Here is a 25,451-nt window from a genome sequence, read left to right on the forward strand (position 1 = left end):
GGCAAGTAAGGAACACAGTCTTAGGAAAGGGGTTTCTTAATGAGAGAAACTTTTACTCTTGAAAGCACTGGGGAATTATATTATTGGAAAAAACCTTCCTGAACTCCTGCCTTCTCTCTCCTCAAGCCCTTTATTCTGAGGTGCCAATCATGACCTCCCTTCACACAGCACATTCCCCTTTAAATGTAGTCTCTGACTTCTTTGGCCACATGTCCAGGTTGAGAAACTCCAGCCTCTGTTCCTATCCAGACTGCTGTGTAGAGAATTAAATGTTCCTAGGGTTGACCTGCCTGTGAGAGACAATCAGCTGATGTGCCTGTGTTGCTCTGTGTCAGCTTCTTAGACAACATCATTTAACTAGGTGTCAAGCCCCCACCACAATATGGATGTTCTAATCCACAATAGAGATTACAATAAAGTGGGGCCCCTGGAACAAAATGGCATTCACAAAACAAGAGGGAGTTCACCCTTACCACAGACAAATCCCCAGTCTGTCACATAGTTTTCTTCTCTGATTTTAGGGAATAAAATTATCCCCTTGTTGTGGTTTCCCAGGGCCAAGTGCCGCAGCCTTTTACATGGAAGCTAGTAACCTGCTTGGGTTGGCATGTATGTGCCGGCCTTGCACTGGCATTGTGCTCACCTGGGAAGTGGAAGATCTAGGTTCTCATTACATCAGTTGTATATGTTTGATGTTTTCGTTGCTGGCCTGTCTCCATCTTCCACTTCATAAATAGAAGCTGATTTAAACTTGACTTGCTGTGGATCCCAATAAGCTCTCTAGATTTTCCCCATCCATTTGTTCTGGAGCCACTATTTCCCGTTTCCCTCTTTGTACTGTTAAGTGTTTCACTTAATTTAGCCTATTTTCTTTGTGAGCAGTCTGTAGGGATGTGCAAGCGGTATAAAATAACAGCCTAGTATTTGTCACCAGAGTTTATGGGAGCTAAAGGCCCCAATCTGTGAGGCAGATCCTGAACTCTTTGTCTAGATACCTATTGGCCCTCATCACGGTAGTATCTGAATGCTGCAGAATCATTCATGGCGTTGTAAGCAGCACTATTGTGAGATAGGGAAGCGTTATGCCTATTTTTCAGGTGGGGAACAGAGGCACGAGGTAGATCAAGTGACTTGTCTAGGGTCACCCAGGAAATTTGGGGTTGAGCTTAGAATGGAACCCATGTTTTCATCTCAGTCCAGTGCCCTATCCAGTAGACCATCCTCCTCCCTAATCCAGACTCTCCTTTCTCACGAGCTGTTGAGAAGAGGCACAAAACCCAGGCCACCAGCTATAGCAAGTGTGCATTGTAGGCATGCAGGTGTGTTCAGCTCTTCTTTTTGTGGTCAAGTCTTGGGGTGTAAAGCTGTGGTTTTGTGTAAGGATCTTAACCAAGCTACAGAACATCATTTCTGCTCTCATTTCTTGTGCAGCACCAAGCATGCAGACAGCATTGATTTGGAACTGGAAGTTGACCCTTTGAACGTGGATCACTTCTCCTGCACTCCACTGGTAAGTAGCAGAGCATTCTTTCTGTGCCAGTGACTCAGTCCACTGAGACAGGAGAATGATCCTCCTCAGCAGGGTGATGAGCTCCTTCTTTGCTGCCGTTCTCAGTCCTCTTTAACTTTTGCAGTCTAATGGAGTAGATGTATCTTGCATACTGCTATGCTGTACAAATAACAACATGACTCTAGCAAGTCTTAGAGTGTTTTGCTCTGAGAGAAACCAAAATAGTTATCCCAATTTTTTGAAGAAGTGTGGGGTGGGTTTTCTTGTTTCCAGATCTCTTCTTTTGCCCAAGCATCTCTGCTTTGGTGCCTTGAGGAAAAAGAACTTATGTCTTTTTTTACTAGTTGGTCTGTTTACATGTTTTCCTGTCTGTGAAGGTCTTAATCATCCTATTGTGTCAAAGCCGGTGAACTCACAGTTACGTTTCCTGATAACCTAGAAAATCCAAATTACCTAAAATACATTGAACCAAGAATAAAATAAATAACCAAATAATGAACCAAATAAAAACTAATTCCCAAAGCCAGGTGGAATTTTTTAGATGAGCATATCCCCTGTGAGAAGTTGGAGTGACACTCTTAGGGCTGACAAAGTACTTGAGGTAATATCTTTAATTGTATGAACTTCTGTTGCTTGTCTGTCTCACCTTTCAAGCTAACACAAAGCTCTTCTTCAGGTGATGTGTGTAAGCTCAAAAGCATGTCTCTCTCACCAACAGAAGTCAGTCCAAAAAAAGATATTCTCTCCCCCACCGTGTCTCTCTAATATCTTGGGACCAACATGGTTACAATGACACTGCAAACATTGTCAGGGCTGGACTACCCACAGTTTGTTCATTGATATAACTAGGTTTAGAATCCATTTAGTTCAATCAGTGCAACCCCCTTGTGTGCACTGGTTTGACTAACCTGATTTACAGTAACACTTCTAGTCACACCATGTAACTCTTGTAGAAGGTGTAGACAATGTCTTTGCAAATAATTTTGCAATTCTTGACTCTTCTGGGATGCTGCTGCCCAAGATACCAAGTGCTATTTACAGCATTTTTCTTTTCTTATTTTTAATAACAATAATTCAAGTCTTAAGTGTGTTAATCATTGATACAAGCTGAAAAGTTGGAATGGACAACTGCAAGCAGTGATTCAAGGCCATTGTGTAAAAGGAGTAAGTTTATGGGCCAGAGTCAGCTCTGGTATAAGCAGGTGCCATTTCTTGAGGTTGAGTGTGGTCGACCCTCTTACACCAGGGCTGAGCTGGTACTGTACCTGCTGGCCTATTTAGATAGGTGCACATGTGTATGTGCTTAACCATCTCTTTAGTTAGTAGACAGACAGGAATACGCTTTCATAAAGCTATAACGTGCACAGGTGCACTCTCTGTGACATTGACAACAAGCAGTGTTTGAGTGCAAAGATGCTACCGCCAGCCTTAATGAGACACCAGACATGGTTCCTTTCTTTATACTCATTTGTATTCTCTTAGCTCCCACTCTACATTAGGCACTGTCTCAGAGACTGAGTTTTAAAACTTGCCCATTTGTTATGGTCCCGAGAATACTTTCTTATTAAGAATTGTGTAGTTGCTGGCTGCTTTTAACTTTTGTGGAGAGATCTTTCTAGGTTCCTGCTTCTCTAGCATTGTCCTAAATGTTTGACTTTTGCAAGATTATTAAATACAAAATATAACAAGTCCCAGCTGTCCAGGAGCCTGCCTCGCAGTTTGCTTCTGACTGACCCTTTCCTACCATGTTAAAACTCATTGCGTTCCCTTTTGTGAGCAGAGTTCCAAAGCAAGCATGGCATAGCTGATGTCTCCCCATGTGGCCACTTGGTCCTTTGAAAGCCAGATACAAAATTCATGTGAAGTGTAAGGATCCCTACATTTCTCCCTTTCCTAGCTTTAATCCTGCTGCTCATGTGCTCATCTGTCTATAATTCCCGTGTGTATGCAATTGAGCTCTTCTGCCTCTGGAGTATTGCTGAGATTTATGCCCATATGAAAGTTTCACTTGTTGCTCAATAAGAAAATTTCACCTTAATTTATTATGGATGGATAGGCAACTCCTTCTCCCAGAAAGTAGAGAGTAGGACTTGTCTAGTCCTCCATAATGACCTCTTATTCAGTTGTGACACTTATAAAAGCTATCCTTTCGTGTTGAAGCTTTTGCCAAGTTCTGCTGATAAGAGCTGTTTGCCAGTGATCTGAGAAGAGAACAAGAGAAGACTCCACTGCCTTAGCCAGAGAGTGAAGCATCTACAGATGTGTCCTGGGTTAGCCAATTGTCCTTTTCTCTTTCAGATGTGGGCATGTGCACTGGGCCACATGGATGCAGCCATTGTGCTGTATAAATGGGACCGCCGAGCCATCTCTATTCCTGATTCTCTTGGGAGACTGCCACTGGCTATTGCTCGGTCTAGGGGTCACGTGAAGTTGGCAGAGTGTCTGGAGCAGCTACAGCGAGATGAACAAGTTCAGCTTGGGCAAAGTCCCAGAATTCACTGCCCTTCGAGTGGGGAGCCCCACGCAGAGAGCTGGGTTGCCCAGTGGCAAAGTGAAATAATTACTTCTCAAGAGCCTCAGAAGGGTGTCACTGTTATGTCCAGTTCAAATACAGGTAAAAACAAAAAAAACCTGACTGTAGGTTTCTCTGTGCTAACACACGACATGCAGGGTATGTCTACCACAGCAGCTGGGAGGTGTGATTCCCTGTGCAGGTAAACAGACTCATGCTAACTCAAGCATGGCCGGTATGTTACAAGCAGCAGTGTGGATGTTGTGGAATGGGCCCGGCTTAGGCTAGCCACCCACGTCCAAACCTGCCCAATCCCCTGGTTCTGAGCTCAAGTGGGTAGCCCAAGCTGCTGTCCATGCCTCAGTGTCCACACTGCTATCTTTAGCATGCAGCTAAAGCAGAGCTAGTGTGAGTCTGTCTGCCCATGCTGAGAATCACAACTCAGCTGCAGTGTAGACATACTCATAGTGGCCTGGAGCAGGCAGTTTACTTGGAGGTGGAGAGGATGTTAAGTGAAGCTGTTCTGTCTCTGCCCTGTTTCTTTGCTCCCAGCTCCCTGTCTCTCTCTAGCATTCCCTGTATTTGCAGGAGCATTGGCAAGTGTAAAAGTGTGTCAAAAGGTACAAAATTCTAGCTATTTGGAAGGGAAGTATGAACCACTCATAGGAGTGGTTCATCTTAGCATCCTCCCAGATGTGACCGTCACTTCTCCTGCATAAATTAGACCATTGTATCCCAGGGCATGGTCTGAACTGTTACTTGCACTCCTGGCAGGAGGGAGGTGTTGTAGATGACAGGAGCACTTTCAGCAGTTATCACATCAATTGTTCAGTCCTGACTAATGGTTTGTTTGCTTCCAGAGTTAAGACGACCGAGGTCTGAGCCCTCCAACTACTACAGCAGTGAGAGTCAGAAAGATTACCCAGCACCCAAAAAACATAAACTGAACCCTGAGTATTTCCAGGCACGGCAAGAGAAGCTGCTTTCCACAGCACTGAGCCTGGAACAGCCAAGTGTCAGGAAGCAGAGTTCCAGCTCCAAGCAATCCATCCCTGAGACAATCAGCCACAGTGAAGGGATAAGAGACTATGGCAGGGAGCTCTCCCAGCACATCCCAGAAGTTGCTGGGTACCGGGGCTCTGGTGGCCAGGCAGGAATCAAGTGGAACCCAAAAGACATTTATATTGGTGTGTCTGCGGTGCAGGTGACGGGAAGCCAAAAGGGGATTGCGTTGGGGAAGGACACCGTAGCCCATCGGCTGCGTCAACGAGAGCAGATGAATGTGCTGATGATGGCTGACAGGGAGATAGTGGATGGGGAGCTGCTTTCCTACAGGGACAATGTGGAGAATGAGGACTGCTTACAGCACATGGATGACTTGCAGGTAAACATATATAACATGGTAGCGAGGCCAGCTGAAGTGCATCAGCCTCTGAGACTATACCTGACTGACCTCTGTGCTGTGGTGGGAGGTGTTCTTGCAACTATAGAGCCCCCAAAGCATGCTTTGCAAAAGTTCATGGTTCTTGCAAACTCTGCACATTCCCCTCTGACGGTAAGTGGTGTCCTTTCAGTCCTGCTGTGAGAGTGACTGTTGGCATGAATGGTTGTGCATTGTATTGCATTGCACTGTATTAATTGGACAGTCTGCTCCCTTGTAAAGTTCTGCTAGCTATAATGGAATTTTCCATCTTGAAATGAATGGAACCAAAGCAGAGGAATGTGCTAAGGGCCCCTGCTCTGGGTAGCTAGTGCTGTGCTATCTTCCATTCCCCTCCTTCTATTGCTTGCCCTCCCCCACCCTCATTCATTTTCACTGGGTTGGGATGAGGGAGGGGTCCAGGGTGGGGCCAGAAATAAGGGGTTTAGAGTGTGGTGGGGGATCCAGGTTGGAGCAGGGGGATAGGGTATGGGAGGGGGTACGGGCTCTGGACTGGGGTCAGAAATGAGGCGTTCAGGGGGTGGGGGGGTGGGGCTCTGAGCTGGGGAAGGGGATTGGGGTTCTGGGGCAGGGCGCAGAGTGCGAGCTCTGGGAGGGAGTTTGGGTGCGGGAAGGGATTCCAACCTGGGGCTGGGGGGTGGGGTGCATGAGGATTTTAGGTGTGCGGGATCTGGGTGGTGCTTACCTCAGGCAGCTCCCAGAAGCAGGAAGCATTTCTCTCCAGCTCCTAGGCAGAGGCGCAGCCAGGTGGTTCTGCACACAGCCCCTGTGCACAGGCACCGCCCCTGCAGCTCTCAATGGCCGCGGTTCCCAGCCAATGGGACCTGCGGAGCTGGCACTCAGAGCTGGCACTCAGCACTCAGCATGCAGAGCCCCCGTGGCCACGCCTCCACCTAGAAGCCTTTTCTGGGAGCTGTGCAGAGCCAGGGCAGACAGTGAGCCTGCTTTAGCCCTGCTGTGCTGCTGACCAGACTTTTAATGGCCCGATCAGCGGTGCTGACTGGAGTCACCCAGATCCCTTTTCGACTGAGTGTTCCAGTCGAAAACCGGATGCTTGGCAACCCTAGGAGGTAGAAGAAGCATTCTAGCCCTGTAAGAGTGGAGGAGCAATCCATACTGCTACAGCTAGACACAAGAGATCCCCGTGCTGCAGCTGAGCTCCTGCAGAGATTCCAGGTGTTCGCATCTCTTTCCTAAGTGGATTACTTTGCATTTGTCATTATTGAAAATTGAATGAAATTCAATAAGGGCAAATGTAAAATACTCCATTTAGGAAAGAACAATCAGTTGTACATATACAAAATGGGAAATGACTGCCTAGAAAGGAGTCCTGTGGAAAGGGATCTGGGGGTCATAGTTGATCACAAGCTAAATATGAGTGAACAGTGTAACACTGTTGCAAAACAAGCAAACATAATTCTGGGATGTAAGCAAGACACGAGAAGTAATTCTTCTGCTCTACTCTGTGCTGATTAGGCCTCAACTGGAGTATTGTGTCCTGTTCTGGGCACCACGTTTCAGGAAAGATGTGGACAAACTGAAGAAAGTCCAGAGAAGAGCAACAGAAATGATTAAATCTCCTCACTGTATTTTCCACTGAATGTGTCCGATGAAGTGAGCTGTAGCTCACGAAAACTTATGCTCAAATAAATTTGTTAGTCTCTAAGATGCCACAAGTACTCCTTTTCTTTTTGAGAAATGATTAAAGGTCTAGAAAACATGACCTAAGAGGGAAGATTGAAACAATTGGGTTTGTTTAGTCTGGAAAAGAGAAGACTGAGAGGGGACATAACAGTTTTCAAGTACATAAAAGATTGTTATAAGGAGGAGGGAGAAAAATTGTTCTTATTAACCTCAGAGAATAGGTCAAGAAGCAATGGGCTTAACTTTCAGCAAGGGAGGTTTAGGTTGGACATTAGGAAAAAACTTCCCAACTGTCAGGGTGGTTAAGCACTGGAATAAATTGCCTAGGGAGATTGTGGAATCTCCATCATTGGAGATTTTTAAGAGCAGATTAGACAAACTCCTTTCAGGGATGGTCTAGATAATACTTAGTCCTGCCATGAGTGCAGGGGACCTCTCAAAATCCCTCCCAGTCCTATGATTCTGATCTACAGACACAGGCAATTCTGATGCTGTTCTGCTCAAGCAGCTTGCATTTTGAACCCAGGTACTAGAGACTAATGTCCTTGTTCATGCAACAGGGGTGTAACAGCCTGGCTGCTGAACACCTTTGAGTTCACATGTGCACGATACCAACCCTGCACCACTAATGAAGAAGCATTGCGGCAATGAGCAGCTACAATGACTATGCGAAGCTGAAGGTGGTGCCCATTGGCTGAAGAAGAAATCACTGCAGTACATGAGGCGTGTGAAGGAAAGGGCATTCTAGATTTGAGGAGGAAAGGGACTATATGGATAGTGTTTTGGGAAGAGAAATATACCAAGATATGGTGTAGGGGAGAAAATAATACCCAGCAAAAAAAGAAGATGGGGAGAGGAGAGAGATGAGTAGCTTAATTTTTAGGGGAGGAAGATTATATAAGCTTTCTGATCTAACGAGGGGTGGTAAGTGAAGTGGCAGCCAAGAGAGCGGAGCCTCAGAAATATACCCACCCACTACATCTGGAGAGTCTTCCACACAGCCAAAGTCATGAAGGGAAACAAACCCTTGCAAAGTGGGGATGGATCTGCTTGGTGTTTGCAAAAGATGCATTCATATTTCTGGAACTGCCTTGGGTTCTGAATTATTTGAGCCTCCCAGATCTTTATGCACAGTGTGGGGCCTGGATCAGAAGGCTTCTGCGCGAAGTCATATGTCTGTCATGTAAAGTTCTCTCCTTAATGTGATTTTTCTGTTATCCTCTTTTACACCAGGCATAGGCTTTTGGATCTTGAATTCAGCATTTAAAGTTTGTAACAGAGCAACCCTGGCAGCATATGGAGTTCTCAGATCAGTTTGACCCCAGGCAATCTGATTTCAGCACTACACTGGCAGCGTGAGTGGGTGATCTCCGAGCAATGAATGCAGGCCTAGTTTACGTTTTGATTCCTGTAGCTTGACTCCGGCGATTATGATGTGAGTCTCGTATATCACCTGTCCTGCAGTTAGTGGTAGCTGTGAAGTCTCTGTACTTTTAGAAATCAGGAGAGTGGTAAGAGGTGTTAGCATACTAACGGCTCTGTAGCTTATGCCCCTTTACTAACTCTTCTCAGGATCTCATACAGTTGATGAAAAGGAGGGCAAAGGAATTAAAAACCCTGAGGTACTTTCCTAAGAGAGTCTTTGGAGCAGATGAGCATTGCCTAATAATGTCTTTTGGGGCCTCTGAGGAAGAAAGGGACAGTAACTGGAGAGAATCCAGCTACCACTGCTAGAGCCAGGGCCATGCAGCTGAGATCTAACATGATCCCTATATTGCAAACTATATTAACAACTAGCAGGCGCACTTCCCCAGCAGGAGAACTCATCTGCTCATTGCTGTTTGTTCCAACACAACCTCAGACACCTCTAGGTTGAACCTTAGGCAGGTAGCCTTCTCCAACTCCAGTGTCAGCAGATGCTGGCCATGGCTCCTGACTGCATCAGCCATAACAGGTGAGTTGAACTCATGTGGCCTGATTTCAAATGTGCCTCACACAGTGGGAGAGGTCAGGAACTTTGCAAGTCATAACATGTCTGGTGCAGTTTGTGTCATAGAATGAGCTGCACCTCATAGAATTACTTAAGTTGTAGAATCATAGAATATCAGGGTTGGAAGGGACCTCAGGAGGTCATCTAGTCCAACCCCCTGCTCAAAGCAGGACCAATCCCCAACTAAATCATCCCAACCAGGGCTTTGTCAAGCCTGACCTTAAAAACCTCAAAGGAAGGAGATTCCACCACCTCCCTAGGTAACCCATTCCAGTGCTTCACCTTCCTCCTAGTGAAAAAGTTTTTCCTAATATCCAACCTAAACCTCCCACAATGCAACTTGAGACCATTACTCCTTGTTCTGTCACCTGCTACCACTGAGAACAGTCTAGATCCATCCTCTTTGGAACCCCGTTTCAGGTAGTTGAAAGCAGCTATCAAATCCCCCCTTGTTCTTTTCTGCAGACTGAACAAGCCCAGGCAATCCCAGTCATTTAATAGTAAAATACACTCAAGCCCAAGGGAATTTATATGTAAAGCTAATGTCATGAGGCAGAAGAGCCAACATCACGCTGTGGGATCCTGGATTTTTAGTTCAGTTGGTCTCAATGGTAACATTTAGTCTGATCCTATGTTAATCCTTCTCCCTTGCAGCTCCACAACCCAGGTGAGAAAGGAGGCATTGAGACAGAGTATTTTTAAGAGACTTAACTGCGTTTAATTGTTGTTTTAAACATTAGTAATTGTGTCTGAACTGCCATCTAGCTCTGATAAATAGTACCTGACAATGGAGGGCATTGGGCTATTTTTCACAAAACATTTATTGTGTGGAATTGTTGCTGTTCCCCCAAAACAGTATCTCTTCCTGTCACTGGCCAACTTAGGTTGAATACTAGCAATTAACGATAGTTGTAAGGGAGGATTTCTGTAAACATTCTTGATTATATGTATTTGCGTAATTCAACAAAGATGATATCACAAAATGTATGCTAGCCATTGCACAAATGTAATGGTACAGAGCATTAGCATAGATTGTGTATATCAGCTCATGACCTTTGCTGCACACTTGTTATATGTGATAGACATTCTGAATCCCTGTAATATTCTATAGGAGCTGCTTAGAGTAACCATCACCCTTTCAGTGGATCTAAATGAAGGAATAATAGAAAAATCTCCTGACAGAAATAAGTCATGCTGTCATGGGATAGGTCTCCAGGCATAGTGGTTTTGAGAAGCTCTTGAAGTCTCTGTGGATCATGCTCCCACCTTCTTTTCTCTTACACAGTTGCTGGTGGGCTTGGATTTCTTGCATTGTTGTCATGAATGTCAGAATCTGACATTTTCTGTCTTTGCTGTTATCCTGTTACCATTTAATTTTGAAGTCTGTAGTGTGTGTGGCACAAATCCAGTGTGCAAGGGGCAGTGGATTTTCTAGTGGTCTGACAGGTGTGGTGGCAAAAGCATAACAGGAATAAGACTGCTGCACAAAAGTTTTTGTTTAAACTTCCAAGTTTACACATGAAAGGTCTGGAAAATTTGCCAGTTCGTGGGACAATAACATCCTAGAATTTCAGGCCAGGTCTATGCTACAGACCCATGTCAGCATAACAACGTCGCTCGGGGGAGTGAAAAATCAACACACCATAGCGAGATAATTATACCAACCTAACCCCCGTGTAGACAGCGCCATGTCGACAGGAGAGCTTCTCCCACTGACAGAGCTATCGCCTCTTGGGGAGTTAGAGTAACTGTGCTAACAGGAGAAGCTCTCCTGTCAGTGTAGGAGCATCTTCACTTCAGCGCTACAACTGTGCCGCTATAGCACTGTACAGGCCCTAGTCATAGGAACCGAGGTGTCATGCTTGTGTCCCTGAATGTTGCCAACACCAAATATTTAATATTGGGAGCGATGTCCCATACCTGTATCATGGACTGTTTTCTTCACTACAGGAGAGGATCACTGATGCTTGGAAGCACTCCAATACAACAGTGTTAGAAACTATACAGAAACCAGAGGGAAAGGAGTCAAGTCTAGCAAAAGGAAGAGTGAAATACCAAACATGAATATTTATTTCTAAATTAAAAAAAAAACTTCAGGGAGCAATAAGAATAGAAATATAGAGGGAAGATGCCCACCAGTCTGAGCAGTTAATTGGAATGGGGTTGGAGGTAAAGTGTGACAAACTGTATGAACTCTGAACTTGTGTCCTCTTCCACTGTCTCTTTCATGAGAACATAGGTATGTTCTGGGTACTGGAACAGCCTTAGGAAGTATGCAGCAGTGATGCTAAATGAAGATTTAATGCTTTTCTCCTGTCTCTCCTCTACGGGTCAGAAACAAGGCCTCAGTCTGTGGAGGTCTCTAGACTTGTAAAGGAGAATCCATGCTTGTTAAATTTCTATCCCTATTTGTTGCTGACAGCATAACCAGTGCAAATCACTCAATGCCTTTCTCTCTTTCCTAATGATCACAAGTTATTCAGTCCCCTCCCAGCCATCCAACACTGGCCTTTGGGTCTGGAAAAACTGTAACTCAATCTATGTCTACACTACCATTTATGGCGGTATAACTTATGTCACTCAGAGGCATGAGTAAGCCACCCCCCGAGCGACATAAGTTAACTGATCTAAGCGCTGGTGTGGGCGTCACTCCGTTGGCGGGAGAGCTTCTCCCGCCAACATAGCTACTGCCGCTTATTGGGGGATGGATTAATTATTATGTCAATGGGAGAGCTCTCTCCCATCAGCATAGAGTGGCTACGTTGGAGATCTTACAGCGGCGCAGCTACTATAAGCTCTCCAGTGTAGACATAGTCTTAGATTGAAGCCAGTGGCATTTTTGCCTGAATGAGCTATTCAGGATCAGGTCCAGTTAGTGACCCTCACTTTCCATCCACTTGGACAGGCCCTTCTGCTCATCCTGGGGTAAAGCTGTGAACTGTTTCACCACAAAGGTGTTGGCAGGAAGTTGGCAAACATTGCTTTTGTCTGCCCCTTCCCAGGTGAACATGATGACACTTGCAGAGCACATCATTGAAGCAACGCCTGACAGGATCAAGCAGGAGAATTTTGTGCCAATGGAGTCACCGCTGGTGGAGAGGACAGACAGTGCTGCCATTAACACTACGATGAGCTGGCTGGCCAGTTACCTCGCTGACGTTGATCATATACCAAGTGCTGCACAGATAAGGTCAGCAACACTAACCACAAGGCAGGTTTGGACATGTCCCTGTTTCACTACAGATTTGCTGGTCTGATATTTTGTGTGTGTGTGTGTGTGTGTGCTTTGACCTTTTGGTTTTGCTTTTTAATTGGGTTTAATGCAGGTAATTCTAGGACTGACACTTGGTCTCGCACATACAAACATCAAGCAATATAAGCAACTGCCTTCATGCTTTCCTTTGTTAGGTACAACTGTAAATTGACGGAAAAGTGCAAACCCCTGCTATAAAACAGACCCTTTCAGACCAACAGATTCTTGTTTGAGACCACGAGGAAAGTTCAGCTGGTTAAACAACAGAATCTGTTTGGCTCTACATCTGTAATTATTGGTGTTATTCTGTACCCCGACTGCTAGGATACCAATAGCGTGCCTGGCAAACTATGTCTCAGAGGCAACCGCTGTAGGTGCTCCAGCAGGTAGGCCTTGTAGGGGCTAGATATGGTGGGCCCCAGTAACCACTTAGGCACATGGCTAAGGGAATGTTTTTACTGGGGCTGGCAGGAAAGGGGAAAGGTTGCAAATACACTAGGTTCAGAGGTTTAAACAGCTATAGAGTAGAACCTCAGAGTTACGAATACCAGAGTTACAAACTGAGCAGTCAACCACACACCTCATTTGGAACCATAAGTACATAATCAGGCAGCAGCAGAGACAAAAAAAAGCAAATATAGTACAGTGCTGTGTTAAACATAAACTATTAAAAAATAAATGGAAAGCAGTATTTTTCTTCGGCATAGTAAAGTTTCAAAGCTGTGTTAAGTCAATGTTCAGTTGTAAACTTTTGAAAGAACCACCATAATGTTATGTTTTCAGAGTTACGAATATTTCAGAATTACAAACTCGTAACTCTGAGGTTCTACTCAGAATAGTTCAAAGTGAGCAATAATGGTTCCTGTTTCGACCATGGGGTAGTCAAACTGAGAGTCAGGGGCTTGTCAGTCCTAGTGCCTGGGATGTCCTTTCCAGTCTAGTCTCTGTTCAAGTAAATAAGCACTTGTGGATTTCTAACATAGGCTCAATTAGTCTCTCTCATTAGGACTCCTCTGCACTGGCACCCTGCCCAGCTGCTGCTGCTGTTCCCCCAAAATCACACACAGACCTGCACCCAGCAGTGTTGTCCAGAAGTCACAGCTTGTTCCATGTGCGGCTCTATCCACAGTTCCTGGAGGAAAATTCAGAATGTGAAAGATGAGGAAAAGGGACCCCAAGGTCCTAGAGGTTCTGGAGTAGGAAGTGAAAAGATAGATGGGAATGACTGGAATGCCCGTTTTTATGGTACTGAGTATGGGAACGCTCTTGGATGACATCCCAGAGAATGTTAGGAAGAGTTCCTTTTAACTTCATGTTATACTGCAAAGCTCACCTCCCCTCACTAGGGCTGGTAGGAAAGGGGAAAGAAAGCATTTCCCCAAAGTATGGATCAGAAGATAAACCCCAGCACTGGTCACAAAGGCAGAAGCCAAGTGCCAAAGCAAAAGTAGGATGGAGGGTTTTAGTGTCTTATCTGTAATCCATGGCAAGTGCCTAGTGACAAGTGTTTTAAAAATGCTGATGGATTCACCCACAGAATCCTCCAGATCTGACCCAGCCATAATTGTCAGGTTATGACTATTAGCAATATTAATCCACACGCTGATTTTGCAGATAACTTCTGCAGAGTCTGTTCTAAATAGTAACTTCTGTCTTAATTTCACATGCTGAAGATTAACTCAACTGCTGCAGATGTCATGAGAATTTTTGTGTCTTGTTAGAGGTCTATGGGAAGACTTCTGTTGGGAAAGCAAGGCAACATTAATCCCTTACCCCTTGCTGTTTGCATCAGAAAGGGAGAAGTGAGCAGCGTTAGACCATCCTGTAACATCCCATAAGAGTTGCACGCCTGTCTCATTTTAACCAATTTCTTATGTCCTATGACATTCCCCTTTGGGAGCTGCTGGAATTCTTTCCTTTTATTATAAAAGGATGTGGAGTAACATGGGGTTCTGAAGTTGGATCGCAGTGCAGAGTGTAACTAGGCCATGAAGCTTGGGGCCTCCAGCAGCACGGAGAAATGGAAGACAAGGCAGCCCTAATGAAACTCATTTCACAGCACTATAGTCAGAAACTCAGGATCATTCAAAAAGATTAAAATGGATTTTAGTCTGTTGTTAAATCCTAATCTGAATGTAACAGTCCCTATCTGAACAGCAAAGAAATTAACTTCCACTTATTTTAGAGATGCCCAGTTCCCAGGAGACCACAGGGCTATTTAAAATGATAGAAGGTCAGCCACCTCTGAGAGCTTCTGCCTCTGAATTCATCAGCCTCTGCATTTGTATCTCTGACTGATCCACAAATATTTCTGAGATTAAAAACTAGAAATCAAGTTACTGGAACAAACTGAGCTCTTTAATTTTTCCCAGATGCGCACTCTGTGTTTGGGCACGGTTATATCTGCATGGCAGAGCTGTAACTAGACATTTTATCATCCAGGGCATGCAAGCACATTTGTACCCCCTGCCAGGATTATTTTGGCATGTCTCTGCCCCATTTTTCTGCCCCCCACAGCTTTGCACCCTGGGCAACTGCCCCACTTGCTTGCTCTGGTTATGGCCCAGTTGCATGGAAAGGGCTGAAGCAGTTGTGCTGTTCACATGGTGAGTTCATGGCAAACAAATATCAGAATTCAAGATAGAATTGAGACATTGAATTCCCAGAATGCTGTGCATTAGATGATGGGTGGAGAAAACCTTTCCAGCTTTGGTACCAAATCTAAATTTAGGAGAAAAAGTAAATTGGCCCAGGCTAGATGCTTGCTCTGCTCAGGGTGGAAAGATCAACTCCTTTTTAAGTGTTTCAGGAGAGACAAATTTGTTGTTTGTTTTGAAAAATCCTTTCACACAAACCTTTTTATAATGACAAAATTATGATTAGAAAGAACAGAGAAATTACACTGTAATATATGTGGAGCATTTAGTTCACTGTGAGCTAAATCCATTCTTGGGAGAAATCAGTGGAGTTACACCAGAGATTAATTTGGCTCTGTGCCTTTTAAAGATGGAGGTGAAACCATCATACACATGAGTCTTGTAAAAGGTGGGGGAGGCAAAAATATCTCAGATCATGAAACAGAATCCCAAAGCCAGTGTTCAACCTGCAAATTCCACTGCAGCCAGGTGCATATTCAGCATGTCACAGGACATGGACCTCATGGGGCTTTGGGTTGTGCAGCATCATTTGAAGAGGTAACTTTGCCCTTTTATTACATAAAAATGTAGTAAGCTACTAGTCATGCCAGTCCTGCTTCTCTATGACCTAGTGTTCTTTTTGTGCCTCTTATTTCAGAAGTCTATATAGTGAACCCCTGACCCCTTCTTCAAACACCAGCTTGAGCCCAGTAGGCTCACCAATCAGTGAAATAGCTTTTGAGAAACCCAGCCTTCCTTCAGCAGCAGATTGGTCAGAATTTCTGAGTGCATCCACCAGCGAAAGGGTAGAGAATGAGTTTGCACAGTTAACTCTGTCTGATCATGAGCAAAGAGAACTCTATGAAGCTGCCAAACTTGTCCAGACTGTGTTCAGGAAATACAAGGTAAGTAGCAGGAGCATCCCACTTCTTTGCCATGGGCGTGTGGAAGTAGAATCCATTAGAAAATCGAATGTAGACTATATATTTCTTAGATAAAATAATTCTCCCAGTGTGTCTTGTGTAACCCTGCTAATTCTTACCTTGGGACTTTCATGCTGCTGAAATTTGTCTAACAAGCTAGCATAAAAAGGGAGATAAGTCCAGATTTTAGCATGTGCAGTGCTTCCTCTGCAACAGTATGGCAATCCACAAAGCATAGCAGGAAAGTACACATGGAAGTCTTTGTTCAGATGCCTGTTTTCATCCTCTCCTGCAAACTGTCAAACTCATTGTTGGTAGATTGGGGAGGGTGTTCTGTCATCTTCATAATTACTAATAGAAACCCCTTCTTTAGAGACCGCTGGCTAGAACTGAAAAAGAGGATGCTGTGATGGTAAGTGGGAACCGGGGGTCATACTCAGGCTGCAGAGAGCCATTACCTCTCATCCTCTCTCCTGTTTGTTCAGTGCGATTTATGCTGACTCATAACTTCTTCACATTTCGTTACAGGGCCGTCCTCTCCGAGAACAGCAGGAAGTGGCTGCTGCTGTCATTCAGCGTTGTTACAGAAAATACAAACAGGTAAGTGAAGAATTGAGTTTCTGTGAGATAATGTGCACCTGTGAATACTGGCAGCAGATTCTACATATATTGGGAACTGGCCCAAAGAGAGAACCTCCAAAGTGTGCTTTTCAATATGCAGTGATAAATATGCAGATTGTGTTATGATTAAGCTCAAAAGGAGAGAAAAATCACATTGTAAGTCTAATCTCACAAGATGTTTCCTTGAGAACATTTTAATTTCTCAAAAAGAAAAGGCGTACTTGTGGCACCTTAAAGACTAACAAATTTATTAGCGCATAAGCTCTAAAGTGCCACAAGTACTCCTTTTCGCGAATACAGACTAACACGGCTGCTACTCTGAAAACTGTCATTTTAATTTCTGTATTTTCCCTGGTTTGCTATCAAATAGTCTTGCAATTTATCTCTTAACACCCTAGTGATGAGCTGGTCTGAAACTAGAGCAACTGTGTGTCTATAGTTGCACATTTGGACCGAGGAACAAGCTGTACTTCATATTTACATGTATATTAATATATTATTATTTATCAAAGTGATTACATTGTACTTCTGACTAATTGCTTTCCAAATATCATTGTGAAATTTAAGATGGTTTTGTGCTTAAGACGAGCTGGACTGTGGGGGGAGAAGGGGGAAAACACCACATGTCAAGTTTTTAAAATATGAAAAATCCAGTTTTTCACTTGATATAATTTGTCCCAGGACTGAAACCTTTCAGCACACTTTTGTCTGGAGCCAAGTTTTAGGCTGAGGTCTCAGACCCAGAAATAAGATTTTTTTTTTTTTTAAATGGGAACAATGGGGAGCCTATTAGCAACAGTTCAAACACACTTCTCTCCCCAGCTCAGACAGATTGACATCTAGGATGACAATATTGAAGAGAGGCCATTACATAACTTTTAATTAGCAACATTTATTTGGGAAACCGTAGAGTGACATTCTGGAGTGAAAAGAAAAGGAGTACTTGTGGCACCTTAGAGACTAACCAATTTATTAGAGCATAAGCTTTCGTGAGCTACAGCTCACTTCCTCAGATGCATATCGTGGAAACTGCAGCAGGCTTTATATATACACAGAGAATATGAAACAATACCTCCTCCCACCCCACTGTCCTGCTGGTAATAGCTTATCTAAAGTGATCATCAGGTGGGCCATTTCCAGCACAAATCCAGGTTTTCTCTGGAGTGATGCGTCGTATAATCCTAGTGTGAATTCCCTTTCAAATATTGCTCCAGAAGGTTGGTCTTGGGTCCTGGAGCCATTTCTTTTGGGTGTTTGGTTTTTGTTTCTCAGTCCTTTATTTGCAGATCTAACATTAACCTTATATTTTCTGTTTTTCCCCTAAGCTTACTTGGATAGCCTTGAAGGTAATGAATCAACAAACACTGCCTTGGAAACTGTTCCCTTTGAGTTACAAACTTTCACATTCAGTACAAACCAGGAAAACCTAGTATTCAATTAAATGATTTGATAATGCCCAGCAGTGAATGTATCTGTCAGCTAGACTGGTCTGCGACAAACACAAATCCCTATTGTAAGACAGAGATGGGCTGTGTTACCAGAAACACAACGCATGTTAATATAGAAGCACAATTAATATTTCTAAATACACTTACCGAGCAGTGAAGGGCTGAGATGAGGGGACTGCGTCAGTGCTACCTCTTAATGAAGAAAAATTTTGCTCTATAGCTGTTCTTAGTATTATCTTTATGAGCAACCAGAACCTTTACTGTCCGCAGTGCTCTGGGTCATTAAATTGCTGCCCGTGCTGCTGAGATCTATTAGGTTCCGTTATTTGCCTCCATGGTCACGGACAACATGAGGGAATATTGCTCTGAACATCCACACAGACTGTGATATCAATGCTCTGTCTGTATCCATGAGTATTTTTAATTTTCATCTTTAAAAACCTGTGCACTGAATTCCCAATTACAGTGCAACTTGTGTGTTACTGCTAATTCAGTCAGTGTCCTGTTAGAATTGTCCTGTGACAATATGCTGTGACTGTAAAAGCCTGTCTCCTACCTGTGCAGCACCCTGACCATGGCAGTGATCGGTATCAGTTCGGCGTTTTCCAATGCTGTCAGGGTACCTAGGACATAAGAGTGCATGTTGTTCTTCCGGAGGAGACTTAATGTAATATGAAGATGGGTGTGTCCTCTTAGAACTGTTCTTCCACCCCCAGCTTCCTCCCTCACCAAAGACTTCATATTGGGCCAAAGCACTATTTTGTCAAGGAAGGTGAACGTGGCTGTCATCATGCGCCTAGATTGGCTGGAGACACTTACTTGACTGAAGCTAATTACTGTTTCCCTTGTTCTCCCAGCTCCCACCAGCCTGAAATAGCTAATTTAAAACCAAACCTTGGTTCATCTAATTATTGTAAGAGTTTATTTAACATCCCCCCACCCCCCGAAAATAAAAAAATGACAACAAAATGTACCAGCAACCAACAACTGCTTCAGTTCCAAAGAGTTAAATTTGGTAAATGTTGGTGTTACTCCATAATGATATGATGGGTTTGTTTATTTGTTTTTAAGAAGAGGGAACTCTCTGAAGTATGATATATAACTGTCAGATTTAGAGACGTGGCTGCTGCCCATGTGTCACATCTCTCCTGTAATTAGATGAGCAGTGAGTCAAAGTCTGGCAAACTGTCTGGGGATATTTAACACTTTATGACATACTCTTCACAAGAAGACCAGCACACAGTAGAAGTCTGCTCTACACATCAGTTCAGAGTGCTAAATGTGGACTTCACATATCAGTCCAGATGGATGCAGTCCATATCTGCATTTACCACTTAGAAAGTAAATCGTGTGCAATTTTAAATATTCCTGAATGCAGATGACTTCCATGTACCAGGGAGGGCTGTCTTACACTGGTTATTTTGAAGGGAGAAAATTTAAGAGAGATTCTTGCTTTTAGAGAGTTGCTTCCTCTCCTCTTTACTGACTGCTCTGCAGAAGGCTAAGTAATATGTGTCTTTTATTATGCAAGGTAAACCTTATTATAGAAATCTACTCAACAGAATGCAATAGCTGAGGGCAGTGTACAACTCCCATTTTCAATTAATAGATCCAGGCCATTGATGTTGGGCTGTGTTCAGTGCAGGGAGCTAATCCATGAGGTTCTGAATGAGGAGCATTCTGCCCATGTTTAGCAATCTTTCACACAGGAACTAGCCAGAAATAGAGCACATGACTTGTTCAGGCATGTCTCAGAAGGTAGAAGGACCCTAATGAAAAGCACTTCATTGGTTAAGTTTTACAGATGGAAGGTTAGAGGCATAAAAGATTGCTGGTCTGGAAATAACCCAGTACTGGAGGGGGATTTTTAGTGTATGTGAGCAGTAGTGCAAATTTGCAAATCCAGTGCATGGTGATTATAACTTTATAAAACACAGAAAAATCACTCTCATTTATAATGATTAAAGGGGTACCCTCCAATAGTTTAGGCCCAACATTAGGCTTGGTTTAATACAAATGATTCTTAATATTTTGAATGACGTAATTTCTGATACTACTGTTTTCATTTGGACGTAAACAGTATGAACAACCCAAATATTGTCTTCATTGCCTGACCAGTGTGAACTACAAATGGCATGAACATTGAAAAGCAAAATACTTTTTAAATGATCTGTTTAATACTTCTCAGTTATAAAATCTCACTTTTAGAGACAAAATGTTTTTTTCAACATACTTACTTTGTGCATTTATCAGCACTTTGTATATAGTATGTTACGTTGTTTTTTCATTAGTCTGCTAGCTAGACATAGTCCCCTCTTGTTTGTGCAAGTCTTGACACAGCAACAGCTGTGTGTGTAGAAGAACCAGAGACCTTTATCTCATGGCATTTGGCATCTTGTAATGGTGAATGTTGCTGTACCTGTTAAAAGTAAATACCAGTTCCTCTGCAGTTGGCTTACTTTTGTACTAGAATGTATGTGCACTAGAAATAGAAGTACTTACGACTGTAGACTGGACACAAGATCAGAACACATGTTCATGGCTCAAAAGTTAAAACATCTGTGCCATGTCTACATTAGTACTTACACCATTGTTACCAATTAGAAATATAAATTAAAAAAACCCCGCAGCACAACTGCACCATTGCTGGCAGAGGTTGTACTTTAGGTACTAATTTTTCTAGTTTAGACTAGACCCTAGCATCAAGGAGTAATGGTCTCAAGTTGCAGTGGGGGAGGTTTAGGTTGGATATTAGGAAAAACTTTTTTTCACTAGGAGGGTGGTGAAACACTGGAATTCGTTACCTAGGGAGGTGGTAGAATCTCCTTCCTTAGAAGTTTTTAAGGTCAGGCTTGACAAAGCCCTGGCTGGGATGATTTAATTGGGGATTGGTCCTGCTTTGAGCAGGGGGTTGGACTAGATGACCTCCTGAGGTCCCTTCCAACCCTGATATTCTATGATCAACCCTACAACTGCACCCGTTTGTCACAGGGCCATATTTCAGACAGTTTCCAGTCAGTGAAGAAATACTAAGTTTGGTCTCTATTCATAGCAGCGAGAACAGAGTGTATCCTCCCCCATCACATTGCAGTGGGGCGAGAGTCTTGGAAGCCTGCTTCCTGCTGGAATGCCTTAGCCTCTCTTTGTCTCCCTTGCAGTATGCACTTTATAAAAAGATGACACAAGCTGCCATCCTTATCCAGAGCAAATTCAGAAGCTATTATGAACAGAAAAAATTCCAGCAGAGCCGACGAGCCGCAGTGCTGATCCAGCAGTACTATCGCAGCTACAAAGAATGTGGGAAGAGAAGACAAAAAAATCGAGCAGCTGCCATTGTACAACAGAAACTTAGGTGGGTCTGTGGTAAAGGGCTGAAAATTTACTCTTGGAAGAAAGAGAGGAGGAGAGCTAAGTTAGCATGTAGAGGAAAGAAGGCTCTCAGGCAAACTGAGCTGTCGTGCAAGAACTGAAGTGCAGGAACAACCTAGATATTCCTGTCGATGCAGTTTGTGAATCATGGACACTGGCATTACAAGTGAAAAGCCCAAAGCAAAAAATAAATAAAACTGAATGACGCTGCTTTTGAAATGAGAGCAGCATCCTGATTCCTGAATGGAGATCTCCATAGCAGCATGCATGCTAGTTCTGCTGGCTTTGAGGTTCCTCCATAAGTCTGGGTTAGAAAGAACAGTTCACTCAGTTTATTCTCTCATCTCAGATTGTGAATGGCCTCATACAGAAAGCAAATTAATAAGCATCTTAGGGACTCAAGACAGCATCACCAGCAATGCATAAAAATCAGTTTTAAAATTAAAGAGATGATATACACATCAAAGGAGCATTTAAGGAACAGTAAAAAAAGGGACAGGTCATAAGAATCTTACTCTCCAACTACACAAATGAGATGAGGCAGAGGAAAATGTAATAGAGGTAGCGTGTGAGGTTCTTAAGGGCTTATACTGTTTGTATATTGGTATCTAACGCAGCCCTGGACTGTGCCACATTTTACAGGAGAGCCAGGTGAGAAATGCACAGTCCACATAGAATGATTATTCTCCCATTTAGTACTCTTTTTCCTCAATACTGCCCATGACCTGATGTTCCTTTGTTTGTGTTTAGAAGCAGTCTGCTCACCAAAAAGCAGGATCAAGCTGCTCGCAAGATCATGCGGTTTTTACGACGCTGCCGCCACAGGTATGACATCACTTTTATATGGATTTTCCTTACCTATCAGTCCTAGGCCATCCCCAGAGCATTGCGGTGGGTGCAGTATAAGAACTTAAATAGAACAGAATCACTGCAAATCACTCGCAACATCAAGTAACAAAGCCCAGCTGCTTACAAAAAACACTAGGAAAAAAATCTCTAGATTGGGACTGTCACTAAGACATTTAGCTGCATTGCAGATACGGTAAAAGAAGCTAAGGCTGTGATGAGTGGAAGAAGAACAAAGAAACTCTTAGTTATACTCCTTACTTTACTGAAGTTGGCTTTAGTGCAGTTGGGCTTGGGGGGTCTCTGGAGGAGAGTTCAGCTGAATGATTTTTTTTTTCGCTACATAGATTATATCCTAACTGCTTCACAGACTTTTCATTGCACCTTAGCCTCGTAGTGCAGCATGTCACAGCATCCACTATACCTTGGAAGCATCAAGACACAGGTATACATTTAGTGGAGTCACAATGGGTGACTCTGTTTATAATCTAGATAAGTTGAGCCCCACAGCCCTCTAGGAGGGGAGAGACTCAACAGCAAACAAGTCAGTGCAAATGTCAGCCATGCCACATGTCTAAATAAACTTTAAATTGGAGAATAAATACACAAGGCAAGAAGGGTCTCCTAACAGTACCAGGAACTCAGGACAACACTGATTCAATTGTTTGCCTGCAACATGTGGCAGCTGGAGCTCCCATAACAGTGCTGTACTGTGTTCAGGTGACTTGCTTTCATTACTTAATGAAAGGATCTTGTTTGTGATTAACTTGTCAGCCATAACATTGTCTTGACTAGTAGAAATGAATTCAGCTCTTTCAGCATATGTCTTCTCCATAATAACCACACACTTATCTCATCTAGTAAGACAAGGTAAAATACTTGAAGCTAGTCAAACCAAAGTATGTTTAGTTTAGGCCAATGCTGGTTCAGCAAACTAAGCTCTGAAACGGAGGGAAGCACATCGTGTTACTAGTATTTTGGTAAAAGGTTTAGAAATAGTCATCTTTGTATGAGGTCAGAGATACAGACTGGGATGAGGCTGGCGTAGCCCTAGCAGTGGGCAGACAACTTGCCCTGCAGGTTCACATGGCAAGCAGCAGATGCAGCCCAAAAGAGGGACTACTCTAGGTTTCTAAACTAGCGCCAAGTGCTCTTGACATTGACACAGCATTTTGTCAGAGTATGGCTGGCTTGTCCCTCACTACAACAGGGCAGGCAGAGGTGAACTCAAAGGTTCATCTGATCATTCTCCATACAGGTCTACCCCCACATAGAACAGGTACAGAACTCAGAAACGGTAGAGCCCCTCAGATCTCTTAGAAGGCAGGGCAGTCCACATTGAAGTACTGTGCTCCCTTGCCTATGGCCAGTGGAGCAGAGCTGCCGGGGACTCTTGTATTTGGCTAACTTTTGACACCCCCATAAACATAGTTGCACATACAAAAAAGGTCCCCTAAAATTAGCCATAGTGCAGAATCTCCCACCAGTGAGCCAAATACTTGGACTACACCACCATTCCCAGGCTTTTCAATAGGCCAGTCTCTTCCTTGGCCTATCTAATGTGCAATTTTGGCAGCTTCTCTTGTCCTTGACCCTTCTCCTTCTGTCAGCCTCTCCTTATTTGCTCGTTTCCTTAAAGTAGGGCTCTGCGTGTTCATATGTACCTCAAGCCCATGAAGGAGTAGACCTTTCCTATGTCTCTGGCTTAATTCCTTGCAATACCTGGTCAGGTGGGGTCACTATAGCTGTGTAGAGACAGAGGGAATTAGGTCTTGGTTGCTTTTAAACGGGGGGGGGGGGAAGCAAGGAGGGGAGGGAAATTAACTGTGACCCAGAGAATAAATCTCTTCCTGCCTCAGGCACTTTGGCTGTAGCTCACTGCTCTGTACTCATGTACCATCTTGAGAGCAATTCCTTCTCTGAGCTCAGAGGGTAATGCACTGCTTTGCAAGAAATCAGGGTTGTTTTGGAATTAATCCCTAATTCTTGGCTGGAATTAAACAAAAAGAAATTCTTGACTCTCATTTCCAAGGAAGAGCTGATCATATTTCCCAAATTACCATGCTTCCCCTTCTAAACTGAAAATATGCCCACATCCTTTGTGTGCTATGTACGTGTTTCTACTGCAGAATGTGCATGTGCTTTACTTGGGCAATTGCAAAGGTTTAACACTGATATTTCCTTATTACTAATCTTATCATTTACAAAAGAGTTTTACTTAGAGGCATCCTGGCATTGGAGAAAATTACAAACAAAAGTTTCAAAATCTCATTACTCAGTGAAGCAGCATAAGGATTCCGCATAAAAACCGTGGTCTGAAAAGGTCACACAAAGAACGGCACAGTGGGGATGTTGGGTATTTTTTGTGTTGAATTTGGGAATGTATCCAGATTTTTTAGTAAAATTATTAGAGTAAATTGGATTTTATTCCCTTGGAAATGTAAAAGTGAGCACACCAACAGGAGAAGGCTCCTAGCTCCAGTGACAATTGCAGGGGGTGAGCTAGCACATTCTGAAGTCTAGACTTCACTTACTGCTCTGGATGTTCTGGGTGGTGGGGTGGGAAATGTGACTAGTGGCGTTTCTGGCTCTCTAAAATGACATGATGGAGCTACTTCTTTTGCCTCTGAAAATTCGCATCAGCACGCAAGATACTGTGATGACTGATGCACTATGAATACCATAGAGAGAAAGGAACAGAGAGAGAGCTTAGCAGCATAAGGAAAGTGAGACTTATTAGAAATAGACCTATCAGCTAATGGAGGGGAGGGAAAAACAGCAGAACAGCGAAAGAAAGCCAGACCTTGGCACAGACCCATCAAACTAAGTGTAAAGCCAGTGAATCCTTCAGCTGCAGAAGTTTTTAAACGTGTAACTTGTGAGTGAACATTTGCTAATTCTGCATTTTTAAAATTTGCTTTAACCTAGTTCTGTTGGCCACATCTAGATATTGGAAGTGGATCCTGGAAATAATTCTTGCTAAGAGATTATTCTGTTCCCTTTATGCAAGATTCAGTTAAGCTCTTTTCTTGGGCTTTCTCCTGGTAACCATCTGACTGATATTTTGTCTAAATCTGTTTAAGTAAATTATGAAAAGTTCCTTTCTGTCCAGATCCAAAAAACAGCTCTAAGGTACCTCTCGTGGTTTTAGATCTACTCATTGGCTCAGATCTTCAATGGGGCAAAGCTGATTTATACCAGCTGAGGATCTGACCCAGTGTGTTAAAGGAGTGTCATGAATTTTCACTTACTGCAGTT

General features: G+C 43.4%; 1 protein-coding gene across 17 annotated transcripts in view; it reads left to right on the forward strand.

The window, feature by feature from the left end:
• The window catches only part of CAMTA1 (calmodulin binding transcription activator 1), a 950,491-nt gene that overhangs the window by 901,347 nt on the left and 23,693 nt on the right, over nt 1–25,451 (forward strand). For 7 of the 17 annotated variants that reach the window (XM_073316814.2, XM_073316813.2, XM_073316811.2 and 4 more), the window contains 9 exons: nt 1,432–1,510; nt 3,809–4,124; nt 4,883–5,406; nt 12,100–12,308; nt 15,645–15,891; nt 16,438–16,509; nt 17,856–17,876; nt 21,137–21,330; nt 22,098–22,172. In XM_073316814.2, the coding sequence (XP_073172915.2) occupies nt 1,432–1,510; nt 3,809–4,124; nt 4,883–5,406; nt 12,100–12,308; nt 15,645–15,891; nt 16,438–16,509; nt 17,856–17,876; nt 21,137–21,330; nt 22,098–22,172 (1,737 nt within the window). Of the gene's footprint in view, nt 1–1,431; nt 1,511–3,808; nt 4,125–4,882; nt 5,407–6,939; nt 7,440–12,099; nt 12,309–15,644; nt 15,892–16,437; nt 16,510–17,855; nt 17,877–21,136; nt 21,331–22,097; nt 22,173–25,451 lie in introns of those variants that run through there. The other 10 variants (XM_073316818.2, XM_073316808.2, XM_073316822.2 and 7 more) reach the window with 5 other exon arrangements.

Source organism: Lepidochelys kempii, chromosome 18, assembly GCF_965140285.1.
Source record: "Lepidochelys kempii isolate rLepKem1 chromosome 18, rLepKem1.hap1, whole genome shotgun sequence".
Taxonomy (NCBI): Eukaryota; Metazoa; Chordata; order Testudines; family Cheloniidae; genus Lepidochelys; species Lepidochelys kempii.